General features: G+C 41.8%; 1 protein-coding gene across 3 annotated transcripts in view; it reads right to left on the reverse strand.

Annotated features, from left to right (window-relative positions):
- The window catches only part of SMG6 (SMG6 nonsense mediated mRNA decay factor), a 243,790-nt gene that overhangs the window by 216,493 nt on the left and 4,361 nt on the right, over window positions 1-22,936 (reverse strand). For all 3 annotated transcript variants that reach the window (XM_047708496.1, XM_047708495.1, XM_047708497.1), the window contains exons 3-8: window positions 22,443-22,635; window positions 21,832-21,942; window positions 18,556-18,662; window positions 18,222-18,300; window positions 11,338-11,448; window positions 10,729-10,941 (exon numbers count right to left, since the gene is read on the reverse strand). In XM_047708496.1, coding sequence (XP_047564452.1) covers window positions 10,729-10,941; window positions 11,338-11,448; window positions 18,222-18,300; window positions 18,556-18,662; window positions 21,832-21,942; window positions 22,443-22,635 — 814 coding nt within the window. The remainder of the gene's footprint in view (window positions 1-10,728; window positions 10,942-11,337; window positions 11,449-18,221; window positions 18,301-18,555; window positions 18,663-21,831; window positions 21,943-22,442; window positions 22,636-22,936) is intronic.

The following is a 22,936-nucleotide window of genomic DNA, read 5'->3' on the forward strand; positions in this document are numbered from 1 at the left end:
ACCTGAACCATATGATTAGTCTTAGCATCACTAAAAGTGAGACAATCAGACACCTGCTAATGCAGGGCAAAATGAGGCACACAGCCCCACCTGAGAAGTACTCTTGCCAAAAAGGCTGAACCCGAATCTAAAAAAGTTTCCAGAGCTAACTCTCATTTACAGGAATATGAGGGACAGAAGGAAAGGTTAAATGATACCACAAGGCAAACAAAGACAAATCCAGAATGTGGGAATTCTACAGGACAACTAACCAGCTTAAAAACCTTATGACATGAAGAACGTTTTTAAATGGGAAGGCAGAATTTTCTTGACTAAAAGAAACTTAGAAGATAAAACAATCCAATATAACGTGTAGGTCTTCATTTGAACAGACCAACTCTAAGACCTCATTTGTAAAATAATGTGGGAAGTGAAGTTATGGATCAGATACCAAATGATGCCACGGACAGACATGGCAATAGCACTGTGGTATTTAAGAAAAAGTCCACTATTTTTTAAAAGGTGTGTATAGAAGTGAAATGTATAGGGTTGGGACGCCTGGGTGGCTCAGTGGGTTAAAGCCTCTGTCTTCAGCTCAGGTCATGGTCTCAAGGTCCTGGGATTGAGCCCCGCATCGGGCTCTCTGCTCAGCGGGAAGCCTGCTTCCTCCTCTCTCTCTGCCTGCCTCTCTGCCTACTTGTGATCTCTGTCTGTCAAATAAATAAATAAAATCTTTAAAAAAAAAAAAAAAAAAGATTGTGCTGCCTGAGAACACTGAATCAGGAACAATGGCCTCGTTCCTAATAATCTCCGTGTGTGTATTACTTGTGATCTCTGTCAAAAAAAATAAATAAAATCTTAAAAATAAAATAAAATACTTCAACCAAGGGCGTCTGGGTGGATCAGTCAGTCAAGCACCCGACTCTTGGTTTCGGCTCAGGTCATATCTCATGGGTCATGGGAGCAAGCCCAGTGCCAGGCTGCTCTGTGCTCAGCAGGCAGTCTGCCTAAGGATTCTCTCTCCCCGTCTCCCTCTGACCCCCCCACCCTCCACTGCTCATTCTCTCTCTCTCTCAAATGGATAAATCTTTAAAAAAATAAAAATAAATAAAATACTGCAACCGGGGTACCAGCATAGCTCATTCGGTTAAACATCAGACTCTTTTTTTTTTTTTTTTAAAGATTTTATTTATCTATTTGACAGACAGAGATCACAAGTAGGCAGAGAGGCAGGCAGAGAGAGGAGGAAGCAGGCTTCCCACTGAGCAGAGAGCCCGATGCGGGGCTTGATCCCAGGACCCTGGGATCATGACCTGAGCCGAAGGCAGAGTGCTTTAAACCCACTGAGCCACCCAGGCGCCCCTAAACATCAGACTCTTAATCTCAGCTAAGGTCTTGATCTCATGGTTGTGAATTCAAGCCCCACACTGGGCTCCATGCTGGGCATGTAGCCTACTTTAAAATAAATAAATAATGGGCGCCTGGGTGGCTCAGTGGTTTAAGCCGCTGCCTTCGGCTCAGGTCATGATCTCAGGGTCCTGGGATCGAGTCCCGCATCGGGCTCTCTGCTCAGCAGGGAGCCTGCTCCCTCCTCTCCCTCCGCCTGCCTCTCTCTCTACTTGTGATCTCTCTCTGTCAAATAAATAAATAAAATCTTTAAATAAATAAATAAATAAATAAATAAATATAAAAATAAAATAAAATACTTCAACCTGGGCGGGGGGGAACAATACAGGAGGGAAAGCTAAGACAAAGATGGAAAAATATTGATAACTATTGAATATGAGTTACAGGTTATATGAAGGTTAATTTTATTATTTTCTCCTATGTGTGTTTGAAATTTGTCATTATTAAATAAAACTCTTCATGTCAAACAAAACAGGTCTGCATTTAAACAGTGGGCTCCCAGTATGTAAATTTATCAAGCCTCATTGTTCACTTTGGTTAGAAACAGGAAAAAAGGCAAAAAATAAACTTAACACCTTAAGAGATTATAACAAAAACGTAAGTATGGGGATGCCTGGGTGGCTCAGTTGGTTAGGCAGCTGCCTTCGGCTCAGGTCATGATCCCAGCGTCCTGGGATCGAGTCCCACATCGGGCTCCTTGCTCATCAGGGAGCCTGCTTCTCCCTCTGCCTCTGCCTGCCATTCTGTCTGCCTGTGCTTGCTCTCTCTCCCTCTCTCTCTGACAAATAAATAAATAATCTTTAAAAAAAAAAAAAAAAGTAAGTATGTACATAACTACTACCACCAATACATGAGAAATTATAATATGCCACTCATCGTTCTTCACGTGCGTTACTTCATTTAGTCTATCAGTATCGCCATCTGACAGATGAAGAAACTGAAGTGCATGCTTGAAGCCTCCCTGCTGATAACTGATAAAACTAAAACTTGAACTTAGAACTTCCCAAAGCCAAGCTGTTAAACTCTGCACTATCCTCCCTCTGATATAGCAAAAGCTGGACAAGCTGCCAGACTCTAAGAGAGATACAACACACCTATAGGCAAGCACTCATGGAAAGATCTCCCAAATCCAACAGTAAAATGAGGGGGGAAAGAAACAAAAATGAGTAACTGTGTATGATACTAAGCGTAAAAGATGAGAGAAAACCACACACACACACACACACACACACACACACAATCTTTTACCTATTCAAAAATATTTCTTTAAATAACATATTTAAAAAGGCAATCACTCCTCTGCTAGATCTCTCAATCTCTATTCCTATCAACCTAGAAGTCAACCCCAAAACTGCAGCCTAGACACTTTTCCAACTAGAACCCAGTTTTTTAAACAAAGTCATGAAGCTTCCACACTCAGCGGGCCTCAAATTAATCCCTCATGCCCCCAATTTATCACTAGTTTTAGATGCTTCCCCACAAAACAGACCCTTTCAGACTAATCTTTCAAAACAATAATCAGTCCTATTAGATGTCTAATCTTTCTTGAAATTCTTCTTCCTTGTTCGTGTGGCTTAAGAAGTTTCTCTTTGGGGCGTCTGGGTGGCTCAGTGGGTTAAAGCCTCTGCCCTCAGCTCAGGTCATGATCTCAGGGTCCTGAGATCAAGCCCCGCATTGGGGGGTCTCTGCTCAGCAGGGAGCCTGCTTCCCCCTCTCTCTCTGCCTGCGTTTCCGCCTACTTGTGATCTCTCTGTGCCAAATAAATAAATAAAGTCTAAAAAAAAAAGATTTATTTATTTTTGTGGGGTCAGGGAGCAGAGGGAGAGGGAGAGAGAATCACGACCAGACCCTATGCTGAGCACAGAGCCCCACATGGGGCTCGATCTCACAACCCTAAGATCAGGACCTGGACTGAAACCAAGAGTCGGAACCTTAACCCTACCTAGGCACCCCAGCTTGGTAAATTTTTAAAGGCAATAAAAATATCAAAATGAAAAGAAGATTTGCCCTACTTAATTGAACCCATTGGCAAATTCCTCCAACAACAAAGACACAAAGAAACACTAGTATCTTCTGCATATTTAAGTTTGGAATGCCTAAAGCACCATCTAAAAGAATAGCCTTCAAATTTTAATCAACAAATTGTGGGGCAAAAAATTCAGCAATTTCCACCCTACCTAATTTAATGAATGAAACAGTACTGCTTTTGTTGTAGTATGCAGACACGAGAAGTAAACAATGAGAAAATGAGAAAATCCAGAAACAACTGCTTCCAGAATCCCGAAGTACATTATTTGGGCCCAGCCCACTGACCACTACCCATATATACGACAGCACCAAACTAGAAAGTGTTCCTGCAGAAGGCTTAGTCTCTCTCCCACTCCAACTTTCTCATATGATCCCTCAAATTATCATAGATTTAGACACCCTGCAACCCCTCTGCTGTGTCACACCTCCTCTGTCTTTTGCCCATGCTGTTCCTTCTACTTGGAAGACTCTCTTCTCACTCGGCCTAGTTAACTTTCAGGAAGCCTTCCAAAGTCATTCTCCTTTTCCTCACTACAACCCATACTTCCGCCAGGACTAAACCAAGTGTTCTTCTCTGTGCTTCCATGGTACTCAATGTATATCTCCCTCACGCCACTTACCACAATATATTTGGCCATAATTATTTGTGGATTTTGTATGTGTGAATTCAGCTACTTGCTAAAACTCATTAATAACACCAAAATCAGGGGCACCTGGGTGGCTCAGTTGTTAAGCGTCTGCCTTCAGCTCAGGTCATGATCCCAAGGTCCTGGGATCAAGCCCCACATCGGGCTCCCTGCTTGGCGGGAAGCCTGCTTTTCCCTCTCCTGCTCCTCTCTCACTGTGTCTGTCAAATAAATAAATAAAATCTTTAAAAAAAAAAAAAACCAAAAACCACCAAAATCAATACCCATGGTGCTTTTGCAGTCATTCATGGACATACCCAAAATGGCAGAAAATTCAAGTTGCCTGATACACATGTTCCCAGCTGAGGTTCAGCAAGATGACTCTCTGACTTCTTGTCCAAGTTCTCATATTTTAAGCAAGTGCCCTTTTCATGGTCTATTTAGAGCCATGTTTTTCATGCTTTTTGTTGGTGATTTCACTGTTTAAAATGGCCTCCAAGGCTGTGATGTGCCTTACAGAGAAAATGTGTGTCTGCTGAGGCACAAGTTATTGTGGTGTCAGTCATGAGTTCAATGTTAATGAATCAGTAATATATATTAAATAAAGTGACTATAAACAGAAACCTACATAAAACAAGGTTATGGGGCACCTTGGTGTCTAAGTCGGTTGAGCATCCAATTCTTGATTTTGGCTCAGGTCATGATTTCAGGGTTGTGAGATCAAGCCTCGCTTTGAGCTCCACGATGAGCATAGAACCTGCTTAGGATTCTCTGTGCCTCAGCCCTTGCCTCTTCTCCCCACTCTCTCTCTCTAAAAACCAAACAAACGGGACGCCTGGGTGGCTCAGTTGGTTAAGCAGCTGCCTTCGGCTCAGGTCATGATCCCAGCGTCCTGGGATCGAGTCCCACATCGGGCTCCTTGCTCAGCAGGGAGCCTGCTTCTCCCTCTGCCTCTGCCTGCCACTCTGTCTGCCTGTGCTCGCTCCCTCTCTCTCTCTCTGACAAATAAATAAATAAAATCTTTAAAAAAAATAAATAAATAAATAAAATAAAAAAAATAAAAACCAAACAAACGAAAAAGGTATGTAATGATTACTTGATGAAATTCTTATAACCAGAGGCTCACAGAAATCTAAGCCTGTATTTCCCTTAGAAGCAATGGCTCAGGGGCGCCTGGGTGGCTCAGTTCTGTTAAACATCTGCTTTCGACTCAAGTCATGATCCCAAGGTCCTGGGATCGAGCCCCGCATTGGGCTCCTTGCTCGGCAGGAAGCCTGCTTCTCCCTCTGCCTCTGCCTGCTGCTCTGCCTACTTATGCCCTCTCTCTCTCTCCCTATTAAATAAATAAATAATCTTAAAAAAAAAAAAAAGGAAGAAGCAGTGGTTCAGTATTCACTAATTCAGTGTCTGTGGTGACTTTCTAGGATATAACTACCACAAAAGACAATAACCAACTGTATACCCAAACATTCTGTTTTTGCGGCCATTACTTCCACCAGATCAGAGTCTGGCAAACCAGGCCCACAGGCCAGAGGCAGGCTGCCTGCCGCCAGTCTTTGTAAATGAAGTTTTACTGGAACCCAGCCGTGCTCATTCATTTATGCACTGTCCACGGCTATTTTAGCACCCCAAAAGCTGGGCAAGTAGCTGTAACAGAGACCATATGGCCTGCAAAGCCTCAGATATTGACTACCTGGCCTTTTTCAGAAAAAGCTTCCTGACCCATGCACTAGACTCTAAGCTCTCTGAGGTAATAATAATGTCCTATTCATCTTTACAACCCTAGCACAAAGCTGGCACAAAAGGACAGGTTAGACTTTAGTCTGGTTAAGCACGGGACCCAGAAGCAGCCCTCTACTCTAAAAACTCAAGATAAGGGTGCCTGGATGGCTCAGTGGGTTAAAGCCTCTGCCTTCTGCTCAGGTCATGATCCCAGAGTCCTCAGATTGAATCCCGAGTCAGGCTCTCTGCTTATCAGGGAGCCTGCTTCCTCCTCTCTCTCTCTGCCTGCCTCTCTGCCTACTTGTGATCTCTGTCTGTGAAATAAATAAATAAATAAATAAATCCTTAAAAAATAATAAAAATAAAAATAAAAACTCAAGGGGCGCCTGGGTGGCTCAGTGGGTTAAAGCCTGTGCCTTCGGCTCGGGTCATGATCCCGGGGTCCTGGGATTGAGCCCTGCATTGGGCTCCCTGCTCAGCAGGGAGCCTGATTCCTCCAATCTCTCTCTCTGCCTGCCTCTCTGCCTACTTGTGATCTTTGCCTGTCAAATAAATAAATAAAATATTTAAAAAAAAAAAACCCTCAAGATAAACTGCAGTAAATTCTGGGTGTAAACAAGTCCTGAAAAAAAAAAAAAAATACAATCGAAAGAAATAAAATAGGGGCACCTGGGTGGCTCAGTGGGTTGAGCCTCTGCCTTCGGCTCATGATCTCAGGGTCCTGGGATTGAGCCCCACATCGGGCTCTCTGCTCAGTGGGGAGCCTCCTTCTCCCCCACCCCCGCCTGCTGCTCTGCCTACTTGTGATCTCTCTGTCAAATAAATAAGTAAAATCTTAAAAAAAAGAGAAAGAAAGAAAAGGGAATAAAATAAATATTGGTGCGGTTTAAAAACCACTGGGTGGGTGCAATAAGAGAGATTCAAATAAGGAAAGGCTGAACAATAGGTTATTAGGGCCTACTGAGGTATGGTCCAGTCTGAACGCCAAAACACACTGAGAAGGGTGAGGGAGAAGAAAGATTTGTCAAGAGGTTGGCCAAATACACAATGACATTTCATTACCTAAAGACATTTTCCACACATAGCACCAAACAATAACCACAGTCAGTTTGGGAGAATGCTGGGAAATGATAAATGAAATCATGCCAACACATGAGAACTCACTAAGGTTTCAGAGACAAACATCTATCAATGGCTTCTATTCTCATTTGTTCATTCTTCCCCAGTAGACAGATTCAAGTTACATTCTTTCAAGATATGAAGAGAGCAGTTTCATCAGAGACCCTGGCCTCTCAGTGTGAAAACTGTTTCTGATGCTATAATCTCCTTAATTAACTCACTACCTGCAAAAACTCATTTACTAAGCAGCAACCCTTTTCTGATCTCCAACGGGAGCTGCAGTATAGCAGAAGGCACATCCACTAAATAAAGAAGGTTTGCAACCCTGGTGACATTGAATTTGAGTAGCCTAGCTGGCAGGGGTAGAGTTTAAATATGAATCTCAATTAGTTTAAAAGGATGCCACTTACAGTTGAGGTTGGCAGTCCCTCCCCAGTTAGCGTGTTCAACCCAAACCACATCTCAAGGCTGAAAACCAACAACCCACAAGCTAACCTCCTGTAGCCATTCAGAGAGAGATCCAAAGCCTGTGCCTGGTAGAGAGAAAACAAACTAGCTGGGACTCTACTATCATTAATAACAACCACCTGAAGCCAAACTTTCTGCTTCTTATTCATGGATGTGAATTTTAGTAGTTTGGGCTAGAAACTCTCTAGGAATTGCTAAGGAAGCAATTCCTAGTAAGGCTAATCACCCAAAAAAGACAACTAAAATGAACATTTTATTAAAATGAAAATACATAAATTACACAGATAAGGTAAACAAATGACCTATACCTGTATAACGAAATATCATTCAGTCATACTAAGAACATACCAAAAAAAGATATTCTTAGGTAGAAATACAGTCAGTTCTGCTATAATCCTTGTTTTGAAAATATCCATTTGTTCCACTGTGATAAATACACTGGGGAACAATTTGAGCATAGCACAAATTTTGCATCTCCTTATGCGTGATTTTGTTCATGAGAAACACTGTGTGAGCACAGAAAATTACACTCAGCTGAACCGAACTACAGAGAAATAGAAAATATACACACTCTCCAGATATCTACCAGCTACCATAGTTCACCAAGTGAACTCATTCTAGGCCACGCCAATCCATATCTGGTCTTACATCCAATTTCAAATAACTCTCCTTCCACCACTTCACAATAACACTAAAGCTGCAATCCTTTTGAAGTCCACTTCTAGAGTTCTTTTCTTTTCCAAAATAGTATTTATACATTTCTTAACCAATGGACCTGTATAAAATTGCATAACTGTCTTATTAGGTTCATATCTCTTTTTTTTTTTAATAAGTTACTGAGGATGTTTTTCAGTGTCGTGCCCCTAACCACATCTTGTCCATGAGCTCTGTGGCTTTTCTTCTGTGCGATTTTACACAGCACAGTGATTTTTAGGGCTGTGTGTGTTATAACATTATAACAGGACTGTATATCCAATTCGTAAGTTAAAAAAGCAAACTACAGGGGCGCCTGGGTGGCTCAGTGGGTTAAAGCCTCTGCCTTCGGCTCAGGTCATGATCCCAGGGTCCTGGGATCCAGCCCTGCATTGGGCACCCTGCTCAGCGAGGAGCCTACTTCTCCCTCTGCCCCTCTGCTCCCCTACCCTACTTGTGCTCACTCACATACTCTCTCCCTAATAAATAAAATCTTTAAAGAAAAAAAAAGAATAAAAACACAGACTCATAAACACATTCCTTAAAAATCAGTGAAATACCTAATGGAAAAGAGAGATCTATGGGATATTAGTTATAACCTTAACTCTTACGAGGAATACTCCCCAACCTTGAGGTAAAGGTCAAAGAAAGCCACAAAATGCTTTCTCAAATTGTTGTTACTTGCATTTTATTTATTTACTTAAAAGATTTATTTATCTGAGAAAGATGGGAGAGCACAGAAGGAGGAGCAGAGGGAAAGAATCAGACTCCCCGCTGATCATGAAGCCTGGTATGGGCCCTGAGATCATGACCTGAGCCAAAACCAAGAATCCACGCTCAACGGACTGAGACACCCAGGCAACCCTGTTGCTTTCATTTTAGAGACAGACAGTGGAGCTAACACAATAGAACAATTTCTCTCTTACTCAAACAGGCTTCCCATTTGGGGCTGCAATATCCAAACTAGAAGAGGACAGCAGTGAGAGAGTCTACCAGAGCTGCAACTCCTTTGAAGCAGCCCATGCAAACCATGGCACATGGCAAACTGGAAGTTTCATTTGTAAGTAATGACTACTTTCCAAGTCATGCAGAAAACAGCTAAAGACTAAGAAAGCTAAAGGAAAAGAAGTGGAAATTTTATTTTTTTTTAAGATTTTATTTATTTATTTTAGAGAGAGGGTCAGGAGACGAGCACAGGAAGAGGGACAAGTAGATTCCATGGTGAGCACAGAGCCTGATGCAGGGTTTGATCCCACAACCCCAAGATCATGACCTGAGCCGAAACCAAGAGTTGGACAATCAACTGAATGAGCCACCTAGGTACCCCAGAGAAATGGCGATTTTAAATTAAACCCCAAAGAAGTACTCCTAATCCACCAACTTTTGATTCATTCTTGGTTGCAGACAATCATGTCTCCAACTTCAAATAGAAAAAAGAAAACATCAACAAGGCCCTCCCTCATCTTCCTCCCACAACACTCACAAACTGTCCTGACCCCCTATTACCTGTTCCTCCTTTCCCTCAAATATAAGAAAGAGGGATCTCTCCCCCTCATTCAGGCTAATTCCTGCACTTGTGCTCCAGATTTCTCTCCCTTCCAACCCTCTGCAAGGACCTCTCCCTGCCATCCATCTCCTTTCTCTCTTAGATTGTCAATTTACTTATCGTTTCTTTCTCAAGTGACTGTAACAACTCTCATAACTTCAATTCCATCTATAAGAGGCTGCCTTCAAATACCTTCATCTCTAACCCAGGATGCTCTCCCCAACTTCAGATACGATAGCCTTTAAATCTCTCTTCAATGTCCTATAGAAATTTCAAAATGTCTAAAACTAAACTCTTCATTTTCTCCTAAAACCAATTCTACCTCTATTCCCTATCTCAAGGAATAGACCAGCCTTCACCCAGTTTCCAACCCAGAAATACCTAGGTAGATGTTACTTTTGACTTCCTCTTGTCCTTCAGCTCCCCCTGTCCAATCAAGTCCTTTGGATTCTACCTCATTAATATGCCTCATATTTGCTCCCTTCTCCTCATCTCCAGACCCATTTCCTGGTTCAGGTCCTCTCCACATCATACTCGGATTATTGCAGCACCCCTCCTTCTCTTGTTATTTCTAGTCTTACCCTTCTCCAAATTTTTCACAAAGCAGCCGGAGTTATATTCTAAAATGTGTTATCTGACAAGTTACTTCCTTATTTAAAGCATTCAATAGTTTCCTACTACCTTCAGGATAAAGGTCAAATTATTTACTACATAACCCTTCAAGATGTGGTCCCACCTCATCCCACCATCCACTCCACTAAGAATTTTACTCTCAAGGCACAATGCAGTTTTCCTACTATGCTCTCTCTCTGACTAGCTTCACAGAATCCCAACAGAATCTTTAAGTATCATACTGGTGACTCCAAACACAAAGCAGCAAAAAATTCTCCTCCTATACTAAGTAGCTCTTCCTTCAGAAAAACGAGTTTTACTAAATTCGGTAGTGCCACATAGTGGTGAGAGAGGGAAGCACATAATAAAGATGAAGTGTATGTAGCTGAGAGAGGATGGCGGAAAGCCTGAAGTGATTTACCGTCCCTGGGATTCATGGGAAATGTCTGTGCAGTGCCTCCCAGTTGCATGTACTGGGACATCCACTTTTACTTAGTCTTGCTCATCATATCACTCTCAGGAACTTACATCACTTGGGCTCAGGCTCCCCAGCCCATTCTCCTGCTCAGAATCCTTCCCAGATTCAGTGCCCTGGGAGGACCGGGGATGTGATGGATGGATCCAAATCTCTAAGCGAGTGGTGTCATCTCCAACATGCCGGAAAGTAGACTTCTTTCCTTTCCGCCACTGGTCAGGGCTCAGTTCCAATTCCTCGTGTTGCTTTTTTTCCATCTGTTCTGCCTGTACGATATACAAACACATACGCTCAGACTCTCCTGTGATTCAGCTAATAAAAAGAGGCACTCACCTCATTTTGTTGGTGAGTTGTTGTTTTTTTTTGTTGTTGTTGCCCAGGGGCTATAAAAAGTAAAGACTTTGCTATAGTCCCTAAGTAGCAAAGTATTATCTGCTTTGTCTCACAGACATTATTAATTCCATAATCTAGATACACAACAAAGGGCCCTGGAGAACTCTCCTGAAGATGAGTTTGGTTCTGCATAGGGGCTGACTGACTCCATCAGCACAGCCCAATGGGACCCCCTGAGGACATTATAAGGCATTCCCCTGAGGACACAGAAGCACTAAGAGAAGCATGTTCTTTTAGGAAGGAATGAGTCTGCCTGCATCCCCACTCACCTTTCGTTTGGTCTCCTCAAACAAGCTCATGAGACTCTCCTTGGCAGTCAGGATAGGGTTGCTGGCAGCTAAACTGCGCATATAGTAATAGACAGCATCAAGCTTCCTCCTCTGCAAAAAGAGGCCAGAGACATCAAGTCAACCAATCCTTTTCCTGACTCCAGCCTGAGTCAGCTGACCTAGAACACCTTACTATCTCTCCCAGGCTGTAAGGAATTCCAATAAGAACATCAGAATGCTATCCATGGGAGGAACCACGGCGATTACGTCAGGGATCTCTCCTGGCACAGGACTCTGTCTTACATGCAGAGGTACTCTAAGAGCCAAGCACTCACAAGAGGGAAAAAGAATAAAAAGCCTCATCAAATATAAAATCCAATTACATTTTGTTTTTAGAGAAAGAAAATGTTCAACTCACTAGTTGTTAGCTAAAAACATTATAACAACGGCAACATCACTGATTTAAGCATAGTGAGACAAGCGACTATCACTTCATAGATTTTACCTCTAAACCTAAGAACATCGCCCTATAGGCATTATTAGTCCCATTTTAAAGATGAGGAAATGGGTGCCCAGGCAGATTGTTGTCCAACAACATAACTTGTCCAACAAGGCCTCCAAGCCAAATCCTGGTATGCCGGTATATGAACCTATGTCTGTCTGGCTCCTGAGTTCAGGTTTGTACTATACCACACTGACTCTGCAGAGAAAGGGAAATATAAACTATTATCCAATGAATTCAGCAAATAAATACTTCAAGTCTGTTTTACAACCAATTAATAAGGAAAAGAAGTAAAAGAAAGGGAGAAGTTCAGAAAGGAGGAAAAAAACACTGAAACAAAGGGGGAAAGAATGTCGAAAAGACATTTTCTCCAACTTCATATACATTTTTCCCTTTTTTTCTGTCTCAAAATGCATTTAGAACACTAACTTCTTTCTCACCCCAGTAACTCATTCCTCAAAACTTGCATCTTAAAAAAAAAACAACAACAAAAAAACCTCGCAGGGTGCCTGGGTGGCTCAGTGGGTTAAAGCCTCTGCTTTCAGCTCAGGTCATGATCTCAGGGTCCTGGGATCGAGCCCCACATCGGGTTCTCCACTCAACAGGGAGCCTGCTTCCCCCTCTCTCTCTCTGCCTGCCTCTCTGCCTACTTGTGATCTGTCTGTCAAATAAGTAAATAAAATCTTTTAAAAATAAATAAATAAAAATTTTTAAAAACCCTCACATCTTCTATTCAGCTAGCATGGTTAAAGGTACACATTCTAAGGTCAACTGCCTGAGTTCAAATTAGGTCCTGCCATTTATTGGTAGATATTTATTAGAAGATATTTACACACCTATGGCTCCTAAAATGAGTAAGATTCATACTTACTGTATGACTGATATACTGTTACAGTCAGTTAAATGGGGGCTATTTTTTTGTTTCTTATTTTTTAAGGTTTTATTTTTAAGTAATCTCTACTACACCCAACGTGCAGCTCAAACTCACAACCCCGAGATTAACAGTAACATGCTCTACTAACTGAGCCAGACAGGCAACCCTAATGGGGGCTATTTTTAATATTATCCCAATCTGTACCGATCTCAGCCTATACCACTCACTTGATTTTAGATTGTGTTTTGTCCATTCTACAATGATTTTTTCATATTCTAACATTTCTGAAATCAAAACAGAACTTACAATCAATATCTACCATTATGTCTATTTATAATTCACATATTCTTTTTTAGTGTCCAGAAAATAATGGCACATCTAATCAATTACATCACTTTTCATGAAGTCTAATTTGTATCACTGTCTACAACACACCTTGTGTTCTCAACACATTTTTCAGAACAGAAACCATACCACACATTCATCAATCATAGCACCTAGCAAAGCACCGTGCACAGTTTCTCACCAAATTCTTGAAATTCACTGAATGACTGATTAGAGGAGACAGAAAACCGAGACAGTGATGTTAAAAGACAACTAGGATAAAAGGGAAACAGAAAAAGAGGGACAGAGGAAAAGAGCTTGAAAGGACCACCAATTTAGGTCAGAGGTCTGTGAAAGAAAAATATACCAGTTTAATCAGAATCGCAAAAAGCCACTGAAGGAATCAATGAAGTTTTAAGACATTATGATCAATGCTCAAAAATCAGTTATATTTCTATATATCAGTAATAAACAATCTTTAAAAGAAATTAAGAAAACAATTCTATTTACAATAGCCTCAAAAAGAATAACATACTTAGGAATAAGTTTAACCAAGGAAGTGTAAAACTTATACACTAAAAATTATAAAGCACGTCTGAAAGAAATTAAAGAAGACCTAAATAAATCAAAAACATCTGTGTAAATACTCCGCACAGCAACTACACAGTCAATGTAATTCCTATGAAAATCCCAATGACTCTTTTTGCAGAAATGAAAAAGCTGATCTTAAAATCCATACAGAATTACAAGAAACCCCAAAGAGCCAAACTCATCTTGAAAAAGAACAAAGGTGGAGAACTCATATATCCTGATTTCAAAATTTACCACAAAGCTACAGTAATTAAAACAATGTGGTGCTGGGATAAGGATAGACATACAGATCCATGCAAGAGAACTGAGAGTCCAGAAACCGACCCAGGCACCAACTGATTTTCAACAAGGATCCCAAGACTATTCAATGGGGAAAGAACAACCTCTGCAACAAACGGCACTAGGAGAACTGGATATCCACATGCAAAAGAACGAAGCTGGACCCCTATTTTATACCATATGCAAAAATAAATGAAAAATGAATCAAAGATCTAAATATAAAAACTATAAAAACTCTTAGAAGAGGGGCACCTGGGTAGCTAAGTCACTTAAATGTCCAATTCTTGGTTTCTGCTCAGGTCATGATCTCATGGGTCATGAGATCGAGCCCTGCATCAGGCTCTGCGTTCAGCGGGGAGTTGGCTTGAAGATTCGCTCCCTCTTAAGGCACCTGGGTGGCTCAGTCAATTAGGCGTCTGCCTTTGGCTCAGGTGATGATCCCAGGGTCCTGGGATCGAGCCCTGCATCCGGCTCTCTGCTCGGCGGAGAGTCTGCTTCTCCCTCTCCCTCTGCCTGCCACACTGCTTACTTGTGCTCTCTATCTCTTTGTCAAATAAATAAATAAAATCCTTAAAAAAAAAAAAATTCTCTCCCTTGGCCCCTCCCCCAACACATGCATGCATGCACCCTCTAATAAATAAATAAATATTTTTTTAAGATTTTATTTATTTATGGGACACCTGGGTGGCTCAGTTGGTTAAGCAGCTGCCTTCGGCTCGGGTCATGATCCCAGCGTCCTAGGATCGAGTCCCACATCGGGCTCCTTGCTCGGCAGGGAGCCTGCTTCTCCCTCTGCCTCTGCCTGCCTCTCTGTCTGCCTGTGCTCGCTCACTCTCTCTCCGTCTCTGACAAATAAATAAATAAAATCTTAAAAAAAAAAATATTTTATTTATTTATTTGTCAGAGACGGAGAGAGAGAGAATGCGAGCACAAGCAGGGGGAGCTGCTGCAGGCAGAGGGAGAAGCAGGCTCCCCGCTGAGCAAGGAGCCCAACGTGGGACTCAATCACAGGACCCTGGGACTCAAGCCGATGCAGGGCTTGATCCCAGGACCCTGAGATCATGACCTGAGCCGAAGGCAGAGGCTCTAACCCACTGAGCCACCCAGGTGCCCCTGAAAGCAGGATCTTTTTTTTTAGAGATTTTTGTACACTCACATTCATGGCAGCATTATTCACAATGGCACTGAGACAAAGTGATAAACAAAATATGGTATATACGGGGCGCCTGGGTGGCTCAGTGGGTTGAGCCTCTGCCTTCAGCTCTGGTCCTGATCTCAGGGTCCTGGGATCAAGGCCCGAATTTCTCTGCTCAGCAGGGAGCCTGCTTCCCCCTCCCCACCCTCCCCACCTGCCTCTCTGCCTACTCGTGATCTCTGTCAAATAAATAAATTAAATCTTTAAAAATATATATATGGCATATACATACAACTGAGTGCTCTTCAGCCTTAAAGAGAAAATTCTGACACAAGCTGCAACATGGATGGACCTTGAGGATATAATGCTAAGTGAAATAAGCCAGTCACAAAAAGACAAATACTGTATGATTCCACTTATATTAAGTACCTAAAGTAGACAAATTCAGAGACAGAAAGTAGAAGGGTGGTTGTCAGTGGCTGGAGGGAGGGGAAAATGAGGAGTTGGCTTAATTAATGGGTATAAAGTTTTAGTTTTGCAAGATGAAGAGAGTTCTGGAGATTAGTTGCACAATAATGTGAATGTAAAATGGGTAAGATGGTAAATTTCATCTTATGTATATTTTACAATTTTTTTTTACTTTAATTTAAGAAAAAAATGGGCAAAGGATTTAAATAGACATTTCTCCAAATGGCCTGTAAGTACAGCTCAACATTATTAGTTATTAGGGAAATGCAAATCAAAACTACCATGAGATACTACTTCAAAGTCAATAGATTTATAGATAACCACAAAATGATTCTAAAGTTGTTTTTTTTTTATTTATTTGACAGAGAGAGATCACAAGTAGATGGAGAGGCAGGCAGAGAGAGAGAGAGGGAAGCAGGATCTCTGCCGAGCAGAGAACCCGATGTGGGACTCGATCCCAGGACCCTAAGATCATGACCCGAGCCAAAGGCAGCGGTTTAACCCACTAAGCCACCCAGGCGCCCTAAAGTTGTTTTTTTTTTTTTAAGATTTTATTTATTTACTTGACAGATAGAGATCACAAGTAGGCAGAGATGCAGGCAGAGAGAGAGAGAAGAGGAAGCAGGCTCCCTGCTGAGCAGAAAGCCCTACGTGGGGCTCGATCCCAGGACCCTGAGATCATGACCTGAGCCAAAGGCAGAGGCTTTAACCCACTGAGCCACCCAGGCGCCCCGATTCTAAAGTTTATATGGAAAGGCAAAAGATCCAGAATAGCTTACACAATACTGACAAAGAAGAACATGGTCGGAAGACCGAACTACCCAACTTCCTGACTTACCATAAAGCTACTGTAAACAAGAAAATGTGGTACTGGCCAAAGAGACAAACAGATCAGTGGAATGGAATAGAGAGCCCAGAAATAGACGCACACAAATACAGCCAGCTGATCTTTGACAAAGGAGGAAAGGCAATTCAATGGAGAAAAGATAATCTTTTCAACAAATGGTGTTGAAACAACTGGACATTCACGTGCAAAATAAGGAATCAATGCCACAGACCTCACATCTTTCACAACAATTAACTCAAAATGGATCACATACCTAAATGTAAAATGTAAAACTATACTACTCCTAGAAGGTAACACAGGAGAAAATCTAGAAAACTGTGGGTTTGGTGAGGAGTTCTTAGATATCACACTAAAAGCAAAATCCACAAAAGAAAAAGTTGGTAAGTTGGATTTCATTAAAATTAAAAACTTCTGTTCTGTGCTAAATAAATGAAAAGATAAGCCACATACAGAGAAAATATTCACAAAATTTACATATCTAATAAAGGACTGGTATTCAAAATATACTCTTAAAACTCAGCAATAAAAAAACAAACAACATTGGGACGCCTGGGTGGCTCAGTGGGTTAAAGCCTCTGCCTTCGGCTCAGGTCATGATTCCAGGTCCTGGGATCGAGCCCCACATCGGGCTCTCTGCTCAGTGGGGAGCCTGCTTCTTCCTCTCTCTCTCTCTCTGTCTGTCTGCCTCTCTGCCTACTTGTGATCTCTGTCTGTCAAATAAATTTTTAAAATCTTAAAATAAAATAAAATTAAATTAAATTAAAATAAAGCCTCTGCCTTCAGCTCAGGTCATGATCTCAGGGTCCTGGAATCAAGTCCCACATTGGGCTCTCTGCTCGGCAGGGAGCCTGTTTCCCCCTCTCTCTGCCTGCCTCTCTGCCTATTTGTGATCTCTCTCTGTCAAATAAATAAATAAAATATTTATTTATTTATTTTATATAAAAGATTTTATTTATTTATTTGTCAGAGAGAGAGAACAAGAGTGAGCACAGGCAGATAGAGTGGCAGGCAGAGGCAGAGGGAGAAGCAGGCTCCCTGCCGAGCAAGGAGCCCGATGTGGGACTCGATCCCAGGACGCTAGGATCATGACCTGAGCCGAAGGCAGCTGCTTAACCAACTGAGCCACCCAGGCGTCCCTAAATAAAATCTTTAAAAAAAAAATTTAATTCAAACATTGTTTATCTGGGCAATGAAATTTTATAGCACTATGAAAACTCTGCCTGCTAAATGAGCAGATTAGCTGCTTTATGCATCAATCTTTAATATCTACCACTGACCTTCCCCCTCTTCAATTCGGCTTCCTTATGAGGGGCTGTTATCAGCTCCCAAGGTTCTCTGTTACAGGCATATTTAGTGGAGTTTGATAAGATCTAGGAAGATATTATTTGGCACTAAGTGCTTCTGCTAAGAAGGCTCCTTAAGTGAAAACTTAAGGGGATGATCTGGGGAAAAGAAGTAAGGATCTCACTGGTTAGGGTCCGTTAGGACTTTAAGGAAAAGTGGTTAAGAGAGCCTTATTTTCCTTCTGGAAATGAGTAACCTCATTCAACAGGATAGGGAAGGGAAGCAAGACAAGATTCAGAGCAGAAGCCGTGGTCAAAAACAAAGAGTGGTGTTTGGCTGGAGCATGAGTATTCTTAGGAACTTCAGTGCAATGAAACGGGATGAAGCACAGGTTCAACCAGAGTAAGGAATCACTGACAACTCACTTCTGAAAGTAACAGGAATGTGAGGATGGCAGGAAAGGGTATTTTTTAAGTTTAGTTGTTCAGAGAATTCGAGCTCCAGGAGCTGACACTATCAAAGTACATTCTTTCTAAGATACTGCCTGCAAAATACTTCCCCTGTCCATAGGATTGCTTACCGTATACACTGCCAGCAGAGCCAACTGGTTATAGGGGCGCCCATTCTTAGGAGCAATATGCTGGGCCTTTAGGTACCAACTGGAATAGAAAAACAGTAAAAAATGCTAGCTTCACATCAACGCTTTCCCATTTCATTACCTCATAGCCCTAACTGCTTAAGACATAAGCTGAAGTGTTAGATGTAACGCTGGAGTGGTAAAGCCTGATTACAAAGCCCAATAGGGACACCTGTAGGACCTTCCACCTGAAAGGCCGCTCGGTGGCCCAAAGCTCTTAATAGGGCTCAGCTTAACCCACAAGGAAAGAGAAGCAATGAATAAGAGGCAAAAGTACCTGCGTGCTTTCCCGTAGTTTGCTGTGTCATTGGCTTGTTCCCGATACCTAGCGATATCTCCTTGGCAAATCATACATCGCTGGGCACTGATCAAAGCATATTTTACCTTCAGGAAAAATGATCAGTTAGTAGTGTACCCAAGAAACTCTAACGTCAACCCCAAAGGACAAGGATAGGATCAAGGTGACAGAACAGCATTAATAAGGCACTAGTCAACGGGGCGCCTGGGTGGCTCAGTGGGTTAAGCCTCTACCTTCGGCTCAGTTCATGATCTCAGGGTCCTGGGATCGAGCCCTGCATCAGGCTCTCTGCTCAGCAGGGAGCCTGCTTCCCCCTCTCTCTCTCTGCCTGCCTCTCTACCTACTTGTTATCTCGGTCTGTCAAATAAATAAATAAAATCTTTAAAAAAATTATAATAATAAGGCACTAGTCATCCTCAACAAAGTAAAAAGTTTTCGGTCTAAACTTGCCTAGCGAAAAACAGCCAACGATGTGATGCAAATTTTAATGAGAAAGAAGGCAGAAAAGAGGAGGTCATTCTTATTTCAAGTCCCAGGTAAACAGAAGAAAACATTCTGAAACCTGGAAACCAGGAAACCTAACTCTCTATGTAAAAGTTGTGTGATCTTCTGTGGGTCTTTGGAACTGTTTTTGGGACTCAAGTTTCTTCATCTGAATATAAAAATGCATACTCCATAGGGTAAGTGAAGAGAGTAAGTGCTAAATACTTTACAAATTATAAAGTGATATACAAATACTAAAACAACTGTTGATTCTGTTATTTTCCCGTCTCATTATAGTCTCTCTCTCCTCAAACTATTAGTATCCTGCACTGTGTTACTGCCCTACGTTCACTTTGCAAAACAGTAACTATTACCTAAAACGGTAACACAGTTACCCTTTACCAAATACCTACAAGACTGCCAGTCCCTGAGTAGTTCTCTCTCCCTCTCTATATACTTCTGTTTTCTCAATAATGGGCTTGGCATCTGTCCCTCCATGAGAAAACAACAGAGTAGACCCTTAACAATCCCAAGACATGTATCCAAAAAAAAAAAAAAAAAAAAAAACCTAGAGAACATCACCTCATAACATGCAATTCCACTCCACACAAGAAATTAACACATCACTGAATAAAGAACAAAGCTTCAGGGAGAAGTAGATACTGTCCCTGAGGAAGGCTCATCTACTAGCTAAATAGCCACTGCACATCAACCTCCTAATACATAACAAACGTGTGCCTCAGCAAAGTTCTATACCACTACAAGCCATAAACCTTCAGAGTCCCAACTATTCCACACATTCTCTGAATGAACACCAAGAACACTTGCAATTAGCTGATAAAGGAACCAAGAAAACAGATTATGTTTCCATCCTACAGCACTCTGCTATCTCAATGGAGGGGAGTGGGGGAGCCAAATTCCATCAAAGGCTCTCCACTATCCTTCGGATGAAGTCCCAGATGATCTAGCTTCTGGTCACCTCTGCAGCACCACTTCCCCCCTCTTTCTCTGAACCTCAGTTAGACTAGACTTTTCTCGGTCTCCCTAACACACCACGCTCTTTCCCACTTCAGGACCTGCACATATACTACTTCCTCTCCATAGAATATTCTAGCATCTTCCCATACACCTTCACCTGGCTAACAGCTCAGGTCTTCAGCCCCAGCTTAACTGTGACTTCCTCAGTCTTCCAATGATTCTCTAAACCCCTTTACCTCATACCCCCATCATGACATCCTTTGCAGAAGTCACTGCATCTGCAATTACTAATCCACCATCTGTACTCACCCCTAAGCAAACTCTAAACTCCAAGAGCTGGGATCATGGCTTTCTTGTTCCACAATAAATTATGTGTCCTAGAAAGACACATGGCACGTAGGAAGGTCTTAATAAATACCTGTTGATTAGTAACAGAGTTTGTGCACAGCAACCATCAGGAGTAGAAAGACAAGAGGAAGTCTCTGCTTCATAAATCACATGCCTTTCTCTTATGAATCTTTAACCTCTCCCTTTCCCCTGACCCTTTCCTCTTAATGTATAAATATGCTTAAGCCTCTTCCAGCTTAAACACAAACTCCTCTTGACACTATGTACTTAACTATCTTCCCTCCTTGCCTTCACAGCCAAGATTCTTAAAAGAATAGTCTATATTACTCCCTTCATTGTATCTACCGTCCCACATTTCATTCTCTGCAATCTGTCTTCTATTCTCTCCAACTGAAATTGTGATAAACTCATCCAATCCAATGGACACTTTCAGTAATCTCAGCATTCAAAGATTCTACGGCACTTGACAATTCTACCCACCACTACCTTGAAATTTCATTCCCCCAGCCCCAATCTCTGGCTGACAGGATAGGGCCTGGCCAGTATCCCAATATCCAAACTTCTGCTTCAACTATCACTTATACACTGATGACTTCTGAATCTATAGAACCAGGTTAGCTCTTTCCCCTAAGCTTCAAAAAGACCAGGATATTCATCCATTCATTTTCAAATTCATACATTTACGCAGAGCCAAAACTGAACTAACCTCTTCCTCCCAGCCACTCTCTTAGGCTACAAACTGAGAGGTGATCTAGACTCCTTATGCCTCCTATCTCACCATTCACACAAATCAGCCAGCAACTCAATTCTATTTCCCTTATATCTTTTCAATTTGTCTCTTTTCCACCTCCACTACCTCTACCCTAGTTCAGGCCCGCAACCTGACTCTCCTACCTCCACTCTTGCCCAAATTCATTCATTTGCCAGTGACTGGTTTTAAGAAGAAATCTATGCTATCCATTTAGTGAACATCAAGCTATGGCTCCTCACTGCTTTCAGAATAAAGTCCAAACTCTTCAGTATGGCATACAAAAGATCTAACCCTTTCTACTTCATTAGCTTTACCTCCTACAACAGGCCAACTCCACATTACAAAAACCAGCATACTGAACTTCTTACACTTTCCAACAAGGCCTGATTCTCTCTTGCTGTGCCCTGTACTACCCCTTCTACTCCTCGTCAGGTTTCAAGACTCGACAGTCTCTCAGAAGTCTCCCTTGACTCCACCAGTCTGAATCAGGGTCACTTCACTCTATGCCCCTTCCACGCTGTATATATAACATTACCATAGTACTTAATACATGATAATTGCTGGTTTAACTGGTCTGTACCCCCACTGGACTGTGTCTTTCGTTCTGTATCCTCAACACCTAGCGTAGTACCTAGCCCATAACACTAGACAAATGCTTACAAAATGGATGATTAAAGATAAAGAAGGGGGCTTACTGTCTTGCGTAATGGCTTGCTGCGAATGGCAAGACCATCCATGTAGTCCTCCAGTTTGAACTTGTAAGTAACCTGCAGCTTCTGAAGCAAACTATCAAAGAAGTCACTACCCTATAGAGACAAAAAATAAGAAAAAGCTGAATCAGACTGTTCTGATCCAATTTACCCACCAGAAACTAGAGCAAATAACCTGTCCACAGTTCTGCTAATGTTCAGCCATCCCATCTAAAGAAAGGCATACACAGTATTTAGTGGTCACCAACTAAACACAAAACAAATTCATAGCATAAACCCCTCCATGGTTTTAAAAATATGCATGCGTGCATGTACATGCACACACACCCACACACACCCACACACACCATACACACTTTCTCTCCCCCCAGCCACCCACCCCTAAACAAGACATTCAAAAAATTTCCAAGCTCAGAACTAACTCCAATTGCCAATAAGTTATGGTCGCAAGGAAGCAACAGGGCAGGTTAGGCCCAAATCCAAGAAAAGAGCATAGTTTTTTGTCAATGTTCTGCTATACATCATCATTATTTCAGGTGATAAAAACCCATCATAGCTAAAGCCTTTATCCTGAGGACAAAAAGATGATGGTTTACCTCATCCAAGAGCTCCAAAAGTCTGTTCCGAATCTGCTCAGGGTTCTCAACATTCGGATCCTTGAGAAGCTGTCTGAACTTCTCAATCACCTGATAGAAAGCATTCTTCCACAGGATCTGATCCACATTCTGATTATCAGAGAACTCAATATCTAATAGGATACAGCGCTCATATAGCTGCAGCAGTTCAGCTCTGGAATAAAATACATGCAACTTCTAGCTCCAAATACACCACAAGAAAGGCTAGACCCAAGATCTGAGCTTCTTGCAAATTAAACACCTTCCTTGGCAGGAAATCCAAAATGTCACCAGGTATAGTACTCATGTGACTTTTCATTCTGCATAGCAGAAATGTCATTCTAAAGACGGTTATGTCTAGGAAAGTAGTTTTTCCCCATATGTCTCTACCTAAATTTAACAGCTGAAATAAGATCTTCACCACAAGTTATATGTTGTTCACTTCTTGGCATTCTGGAAAGTCATTCCTTTTCCAT

This window comes from Lutra lutra, chromosome 16 (assembly GCF_902655055.1).
Source record: "Lutra lutra chromosome 16, mLutLut1.2, whole genome shotgun sequence".
Taxonomy (NCBI): domain Eukaryota; kingdom Metazoa; phylum Chordata; class Mammalia; order Carnivora; family Mustelidae; genus Lutra; species Lutra lutra.